Below are 9,475 nucleotides of genomic sequence, written 5' to 3'. Positions count from 1 at the left end.
AAAAAAAAAAAAAAAAAGTAAAAAAGAACAAAACAACACAGCACACCAGCTAGAAGTTCCTCAGACTTTGGGTAGGGAACATATGTGTGAATTTCAGCATCCAATCTAACACCAGTGCACATTTCATCTCGTGAAAAATGACAGCAACTGCCTGCACGGGGGAAGGAGAAAACACAGAAGACAATTGTGAAGCCACATGTTCCTGCACAGCCAGATTTAGATCCAAGCAGTGATGAGCTCACCTGTCCTCACAGAATGCACTGGTGGCTCTGTGTGCCAGTGGGATGAGGACTTGCCGAGGTGAGACGAGGTGCTGCCTCCCCCAGCAGAGCTTGGGTGGCTTTCTTGGTGCAGATGTTTTGTTGGGAAACAGAAGAGGTGTGTAGAGATAGAACACTGCTCAGCCAGAGGCCATATGGCTGAATACCCACCAAACACCTCTTCATCCCTTGTTCTGGTGGCTCTGTGCTAGCTAGGCCAATGCTGACCCTTCTGTTTGGTGGCAGGGAGAGATAGCCCAAGCCTAGGATTTCTTTTGTTCCCAAGGTAGTGGCTAAGTAGGTGACTGACATAGATTTATCCTGATTTGGTGATGCAAAAGAAAAATATGGCATCGATGGTGACATTTTGACAAACTGTCAACGTAGAAATTCTTCTACATTTAATTTTCTCATGGCAAAGTAATATCTGGAAAAGTTGCCAGAGAGACTAAAGGGCAATAGGGATAGACTTAATCAAATAGATTAATTCTAAAGGAAGAAGAGGTGATCACAAAGCCCAAGGAGTGTCAGAAGAAACAGATGAGTCCAAAGTGCTTGTAAAAGAGAGGCAGAACCAGAAGGAAAAGACAGGGAAACTAAGGTCGTGAAATGAGAAATGAATGCTAAAAAGTTACTCATCTGCATGCTGTAAACAGCATGCCCTTGCTATTTGTTAAATGTGGGGTTTTATACTATTTTTCTTTCTCCTCCCTTTGTATGTCATCGCAAATTCAATAAATAACACAGTTTTTGAGAAGGATGCAAAGAGAAGATAAAAATGTCATCAGAGAAATGGAATGGCTCCTTAATATCAGAATAAGAAAGAAAGATGTGACTACACAGAATAATGCACTGTATTAGGAAGGTTAATCTTTCCTACTTAATCTTGCTCAAAATAAATGCGCAAAATGAGTCTTAAAGGGAACACATCCAATCTGAACTGGAAGAATGATTCTTTCTCACATACGTAATTAATTTGGAGAGTTGATGGTGAGTGGGTATTTCATAGACATGAGGTTTTTAATACATCACCTGTTTGCACGTCTATCAGCAGCTCGTGTTATGCCAGCTAAAATAAAAATGCAGAGGGTATTGATCCTCATGTTTCAGAGCGTATTACTGATACTTAGCATGCCGGGGTGGGAGGAGATGCCAACAAAAGAGCAGAAGGGGTGAAGAACATTGTATAACACATCCTCCAACCAAAGTAACATTCAGCCTTCTGCTGAGTGAGAGATGGTAATAGAAGCCAAAAACAACGATCGAAACAGAAAGAAGAAAAATTTAAGCAGAAAAGGGTGTTCTGCTTCATAACAGCAGTAGTGTAGGTGGTTGGGAGAAAGAGAAGCTGAAAACAGGAAGAATGAATATGGGATTAAGACAGTGGACTGTGTCTCATGGGATTTAGGTGCAAGCACAACTTTGTGACACGCTCCTTGAGCAACCTTGGCCAAGTGACCTGAAGGCACCCTGTTCCAAAAGCATGGGCAGCTCATAGCACACCCTGCTTGGGGCCAGCAGCCTGCAGGGAAAATGGGTGTCACATCTGCCACCTCTTCTGGGAACAGCAGGACATCTCAGCTGGCACCAGATCCCCAGGTGTAGGTGTAGCTCCCTTCCTCTCTCCTTATCCTGTTCTCTACATAAACTTGAAAAAATAATGTTTGTATTCTCTGTTCTCATCCTGTCTCTGTCATTATAACTGGCAGAATGAGGCCACATTTGTACCGTCTTGATGTTGGCTAAGATATCCAAGTATTACAACAACACAAATTATAAGGAACAATGAAACAAGTAAAAATAACACCGAGGTAATAAGACCGTGGGACAGTGAAATGAATTGCATTATTAGTGGGCAATGAAAAAAGCAGAAATACGGCTCCCAAGGGAATGAAAGTTGCTTCTCCTTTATCTTGGTTGTGCAGGAATAATGGACAGAGGCAAGAAAATACTTGTAGGATGTTATATTGGAAACACTGTGTCACTGCACATTTAGAAGCCAACTCCAGCTCTCCTTTTTCTCAAAAACTTTCACTAATACATTACTCTGGACCATAAATACAGTAACAGAACAGCTCAATTACGGGTTTATTCCATTCTGCTACTTCCTGTATCTCTAAGGAAAACAATATGATATAGTTCTGAAATATTGATAAAGGAGGAAAGAGAGCAATTGCCAGTATATTAGATGCAAAATAAAATACTAATCAGATAGGAAGTGAAATCTACTTAAATAAGAATGCAGAGACATTATTATTCCATTTACTAAATAGTACATATCTGTTTCAGAATGAAGATCTCCACAGGTGGTGGACATCACCTGTAAACAAAAATAAGGCATTTTGACTGTAAGCAAACGCTTCAGTTTAATTTGAAATGCGCTTTACATGTTTCGATCAAGATGTAAGGTACTTCTGAGTAATATTCCCATCTGCTAAAATTCCATGTTCCACTTTACAGCACTAAAATATCTGTGCAGATGGTTAATAGCAATGCTAGTGGCTGTGTTATTTGATTGTTCACGGAATGTGACTGATTTTTGTTATGAACACATACTCATTCCACAATTGAAGCTTTTATGGTTATGTCAAGCAATTAAAATCTCATGTATACAGAAACCTATTGTCTCATGAAAATTTTTTTTTTTAATGTTACTCTCTTGTTTGTTTTTTTTTTGTTTGTTTGTTTGTTTTGTTTTTAAACATGTACCTAGATTCCTATTCAACCCTATGTTGCTCCATGCTGATAGAGTGCTGAATAGCAAAAGCTTCCAAGCAGGGCACCTATTTGCATTTCTACTTCAAACCTCTGCAGGAATTTTGCCCTGGTGTTGGGATCCTGAGTGCAGAACTGCTTCAGGAGCGGTGGCCCTTGGAACTCAGAGGAGCTGTAGTTGTTCCCTTCTTTCCTCTGGTGACTTAGGACAGGGCTGTTATGGGGCAGCTACAGACAGGACCAGCCTCTGGCCATAGGAGCTGTTTCTGGCCAAGCCATTGCCCCAGCCTATAGCTCCCATCCTGGCCTATAGCTCCCAGTCTGCTAAAGGCATGCATCTACTGATTATTTCAATGCCCTTCCAGAGCCTGACGTGGATGATGATATAAAAGTTTCAGCTTTTTAATACGATTTTTCCTCTTGGTATAGTCTCATACCATACATAATTGCCATGTTTTCTTTATTGCATTCCTGTCTTATTTGCCAGTACGCTGTTTTTCTTCAGAGCTGCTAATTTATTTTTAAAACATTTGAAATATCTATGATTGATTTTTCTCCACTATGAAATACAGACCAAATAGCTTCCTATGAAATGCAGTTTCCCTTTTCATCTTCGGAAGTTTTGTGTTTTAAATTGTTATATCAGCTGCTGAGAAGGGGGAAAAAAAGATTTAACATGGCTTCTTGAATGAAAAATCATTGTTTAGAAATAAACTTAGGTCCTTGGTTTATTTTGGAAGTAGATCAGCTGTCACAGATTCTAGAGGACAGCACCCCTGAGTTCAGTTTATTGAAACAGAAATGACAGAATGTCAATTAGCTTTTCCATTACGTGTCATACGAACAAAAACCAGACCAAAGAGAATTTACTTTACTATCAGCTGTACAGATCATTTTTATCTGTTTACCGATAAAAAAAGAAAAAATAATCTCTTTTTGTTGTTAAGTGCTTTCCTTGGATTTCTTTGCCTAGAAGTATCAGAATTAATGTAATACATAGTAAAGGCAACCTCAACACTTGAAAAATAGTGGTGAAACAACAAAATTAATGCAAGAACTCCCCAAATTCTTACCCACTGTGTTTTAGCCCATTCTGTACACCACTGGTGTATGGCAACTTAAAAAGTTATGGACTGCCCAACATTTGTAGTAAGACAGTGAAATTTGGCTTCTACTGTTGAAACTCATTTTGGGAGACACTACCATGATCTGGGCCTCCCCATGGTTGGCACTTGAGCACACACACAAGGCAGGAGACAGAATTCCCCACAGGTAGTTACTAGCAAGAAGGAAACAACAATGAATTTGTGAGAGATGAAATAGAGGTCATCCTATTTACATCATGATGTCATCCCTGCACCACTGACATCAGATGCTCACTGAACAAGCACAGAGATGACGCTTCACAAAACAAACCACAGAACGTAACAACTTTTTACTTTGCCAAACTATTTTAGTTACATATTATATAATCAATGAATAAACAGATGTTATAATTACAAAACATACCAGAGAGTTTGGCTAAGCAAGTTATTACACCAAAAAAGTATAGATAGAGGGCTTACCCTTGTCCTGAGCTAACTGGAAGACTCCAAAAGGAGAGATCTCCAGAAAGAGACCCTTCCCCACTGGTAGTAAGCTCTTAAATGGGGTCTAGGAGAGGTAAAGCCAGGCTCCACCCCTTCTGGCAGCACAGGTGAATTTTCTTCACCTCTGCTCCCAGGGCTGAACTCATTGCTTGCCTCAGGTGATTAATCAGAGGTTCAGGGTGTGATTCAGCAGTTCCACACACATATGTGGCAGAAAAAAAAAAGGAGATGATGCCTCCAGGTCTGAGATATTCATTCCTGGCTGAGGAAGCATTGGTCTGGCTGTTCCACATAACATAGGCAGCTCTTGATGGTCTCATCTCCAAGCGCTCAGTCTTATCTTGGACGTAAAAATGCAAGTTCCTGTAGCTTGGACTAAAGATCTTCTACTTCTGATACAAAGCAGTCGTAAACCTCTCTTTGTGGTTTCAGTCACGAGATGTGTCCTAGCTATGTTGAATCAGTGTAGCTTGTAGGATTACCCAATGGCATAAATGCATACAGCCAGGTTTGCCTCTGCTGGAATGAGAGTTTCCATCTCTACTGAAAGTGACCTGTGGAAGTTATTGGTCCTATGTTACAAATGTGCTCAGAAAGAGATCAGTTCCTGCAGATATGAAACTTTGACTCCAAGGGAATGCCATAAATGTCAGCTGATAGAAGAGCTGGCAATAGAGTTCTTAATTTCAAGGTTTCAGTTTGAGTGTGCTTTATTGTGAAACAATCTTTTGTACCCCATCTTGCCACTCACCAGGCCTCTCAAAAATAATTTTAAAAAGCTATTTAACAAAATTTTCTGTGTGTTTTGGGAGCCAAAATTTTGCTTCTTGTGATAAATTTGTAAGGAAATACATAGTAGTCACCACAAACCACATGGGATTAGATTAGGAAGGTGTTACATCACTGAAGAGAGTCTTTCTAATCCTTACAAAGTCCACTGTACTTGCCAGTTAAATTGTCTTTTTTTCAGAAAGACAGTTACATAAACCAGAAGAAATTACATCTTTTACGCTTCTTAAAAGGGAAGCAATAAATATCTTGCTCTGCTGATCCCAGTCTTGTCAGATGACTACTGATTTGTTCACATGAGACAATAGGTAAATTTGTTCAATTTTTTTTGGTCTTCATTTTTTTCCTCTGAAGACACTTGCAAAAATGTCAGGTATTGCAGAGGGCACATCATCCAGTATGGGAAAAGGAAAGGAAGTAGTTTTTTTGATGCATGCTGTTGAATGTTTAATCAAGGTCTAAAATCCATACGAAAGAAATGAGGATTTCCTGTGCAATGGTGATCAGTCCTGGGGATGTGTTGAGCAGGGAGTTACGCAGAGAAGTGAAGGCAAGAAAGGTAGAAAAGGGAAGGACAGAAAAGGAAACCACAGAGGCACCTATTGCTAGTGTCAATGAAGAGCTGGAAATTTCACGAACTCAAAAGAGGATTCCTCTCTAGATACCATATATAAGAATGAACCACCTACTGCAAGGTGCTGATGCATCCTCCAGAATTGAATTCTCCTGTATGTGGTTGTTTTCAGGACTGGATTAGAAAAGCAGCTGCCCACTGCTCTACCATTTTTGTGTGCAGAGGTATAATTGCTTAGATCCATTTATCTAACTTGCAGGTTCTCAATTTTTAATTTGGAAGTCACTGCTGAGGCTTCAGCTATTCTCCTCTGCTTCCTGCTTTATAAGTACTTATTACAGACTGTACAGATTTGCAGAATTTGGACCTTTGTTACATTCTATGAAACTCCTGGTAAAGAAAAAAATCATTAAGCAAAGGAGATTTGTATACAGGACCGATGTGTCCTTTTTACAGAAACAGTACTTGAAGGAATATTTTCACAAACTGCGCCAGTGATGGGATGAGAAGACTTAGTCATGATAACATTAGCTTTGCAATGTTTTGGGATTTTAAAACTCATATTAATTAACTCATATTAACATTACAGTAACACCCAGAGCTGGCTGTGGGAAGATGTCTTTCACTGGACTTCTTTCATTCATGAACTTCCAACACACTGAATACACAAAGGGTGAGGCACAAATCCGTTCAATATACACTACCTTCACCACACACTTTTCTCTTTCACTACAGGAGGGCAAAGTAAGGATATGTGCCCTCACTAGGGGATTTGGCTTCACACTGAGTCTGCAAGGTTACTGCAAAGAGAAATTGGACAAAATATGTTAGAGAGCTACAGTGCTAATATTTTACTTACTGCCCCTTCCTGATGAACTGTGCATGTTTAGCCTGAACCTGAACACTGAATAGATTAAAATCTAAGAGATAAAGGCATGTGTTAAGCACATACGTGAACCACAGGAGCACAGCTACAGGAAAAGGATAGAGTGCAGGTTAGTCCTGCAACTGGTTTTAAAATTTGTCGACTGCTAAAGCTGCAAAATGAAACATGTCTGTGAGATACTGGACATTGTGGAGACACTGGGACTGGAATGGCTGCAGATCTAGTGGTACACACTTCAATGAAAACCATAAGTGTGCTCATCAGGAATCTGCATCCTTTGAACACAAGATACCATTGCATTCCTCTGAGGCATAGCTTGCACATATGCCACAGGACATACAAGAAACCTGTGCCCTTCTAGGTTAGTATGTGGAGGTCAAGTAGGATACCTAAGGGCATTCAAAATGGCATTAAATACCTTTGTGTTTGCAGCTATTAAATCCTAAGACAACGAACGCAAGAGAAGTGAAGCAATGTCACACCACTTAAATTAGTCTCAAACTATTTTGCTAGACTCCTTGAGAACTGAAGCATTACCATTCCCATTTCATTCTGGCAAAGTTCCTTTTCTTTCTGTCATTTGTTGTTCAGGGGTGCTGATGGTAGAGAGAGAGGCATGTAGGCAATGTTAAACTGGATGGATCAATCCTGGATGAAACTTCAAAATGTTCTTATATTAAGCCTATTGCTAATAATGGACCTACGATCAGTGAACTTGACCCTTGTTCTCCTGGTAACAAAGACTCCTCTCTGGAACAACTGCATCAAACAGTAAGCAATTACCTTCTTCGGTACATGTGATTACTACTTTCTAACCAGAACAACAAAAAACAAGTCACTTCTCTCCCAGTCCTCACATTATAATTTCAATTCTACTGCCAAAACCTGTCTGGCATCTGCTTTGTGTATTTGATGTACAGCTGTGGTAGGAAGCCACAAATAGTAGCACAGCATCTTCCAGAGCTGTGCTGCCAAGGGTAAAAGGACCCTGCAGGGCAGCAGTTCCAAGGGAGCCATCCCAGCTCCTTGGAAAGCAGCAAATCATGTTGTGGTGAGAAAGGTACAGAAACAGCCAGAAAACTGTTCTTTTTCCAAATTTTTCCATTCTAAGAAAGCAAGTGGCTTCTGGCCAACACACACAAAAGGAATCAGTACTCTTTCTTGTTAGTTTTAAAGGCAGCCACTGGCTGCTCTAGCTATGCTATTTATGTATATAGTTATGAGGCAGCATGGAAGTATTGTATCGTGTATTGCTGTATTTGCTGATGCAAAGCAAGCAATCTGTAGGATGCCTCAGGATTAACTACACATTTGTGGTTTTTTCCATAATTTACAGTAGGAATGGATGTATGGCATTTGTTTAACTAAAGAACATCATACATTCAGAGGAAGGGAAGTATCCTTGAGCTGTACATGCTTGAAACTAATTACCATTCCTCACTGAATTAGAATGCTTAAATATGCATGGGTGTCTGTCTTTAGGTGAAATAGGGCAGCCTTTATAGAGCTTACAGGACTGACTGTGAGCTTTTCATATTCTGCATTTTCCTGTCTCCTTTCAGCCAAAATGCACAGCACTACTTGAAAGATAAGCATGGATGTTTAATTAAAAACTGAAGAAAGATGTTTGAATACGTAACTTAAACTTCAGCCGTTTGTCTATTTTCTTCTCATAGATGATACCCCTGACAGCAGTGACTCTCCTGAAATTGATCTGTCCTTGTTTATTTGCAATAAGCATTCCCATCTCTCTCTTAGTAATATTGCAATGAATCTTTCAGAGAGTGGAGTGAGATGGATGGTTTGGTCCAGAGTACACTGTAATATCCAATAATTTTTATTTCCTTATGTCTGGGTTATGTTCACCTGAATCACAGGGAAAATGAGTTTTTGCATCTTTAATAAATATGTCACTTTGGAATGTATGCCCAATTTGCAATGATTGATAGTTACAACAGCTAATACAGATGTGAGAAGTTAGCAGCTAACCTTAATTAGCACTTCCTAGTTTCAGATCCTGGAAATGATGCTCACTAGTATAGCTAACTATTCCTCCTGTCTGTATGTGTTTTATCTTCTCTTTATAATGCCTGTATAAATTTAGCAGCAACCTTGACATCAAATAAAAAATATTGTGCATACATCCTTATATGACTGCATATCATTACTGAATCCTTAATCAAAATTGATACTGGATTCTGAATAAACTTTATGAAAAATTAAGCATAAAAATCTATAAGGAATTTCAGGGCAAATATACAAACAGAAGCCTATGGTTTCTTCAAATATGCGTTGGAATGTAGGCTACGACAATCCAGAAAAGGTCAGAAGTCTAAATGCCGAGATGCTGACTGTCTGGCAGAGGCCTTTATTTATCTTTCAATGAAGGCATAGACAGCATACTTCTATAGTTGGTCAGGCCCTTCTGGAACTAAATATATGTTCAAATGCTAGTCATGTGTGTGACCCATTCGTGCCCTAAAGCTCTAGATTTGCTTTCCTTGGTGATTCTGACTTTGCCTTTTTTGCTTTCTACCACACACCTTTAATCTCATCCTTGGTATCGAAGAGAAAAGTCAATCATAAAATGTGATTCCCTTAACTAAGTGCTTTGCCATGATTTTCATCTATTTAACTAATTAACTGATTATTTTTTATTAAT

General features: G+C 39.4%; 1 protein-coding gene across 1 annotated transcript in view; it reads right to left on the bottom strand.

Moving 5' to 3' along the window:
- MARCHF11 (membrane associated ring-CH-type finger 11) overlaps window positions 1–626 on the bottom strand; it is a 33,979-nt gene extending 33,353 nt beyond the window's left edge. Inside the window, exon 1 of the mRNA XM_031552697.1 lies at window positions 432–626. Within this exon, the coding sequence (XP_031408557.1) occupies window positions 432–626 (195 nt within the window). The remainder of the gene's footprint in view (window positions 1–431) is intronic.
- Between the last annotated feature and the right edge of the window lie 8,849 nt (window positions 627–9,475).

Source organism: Meleagris gallopavo, chromosome 3 (genome assembly GCF_000146605.3).
Source record: "Meleagris gallopavo isolate NT-WF06-2002-E0010 breed Aviagen turkey brand Nicholas breeding stock chromosome 3, Turkey_5.1, whole genome shotgun sequence".
Taxonomy (NCBI): Eukaryota; Metazoa; Chordata; class Aves; order Galliformes; family Phasianidae; genus Meleagris; species Meleagris gallopavo.
The sequence above is the reverse complement of the archived record's forward strand: the minus strand, read 5'-3'. Positions and strand labels throughout refer to the sequence as shown.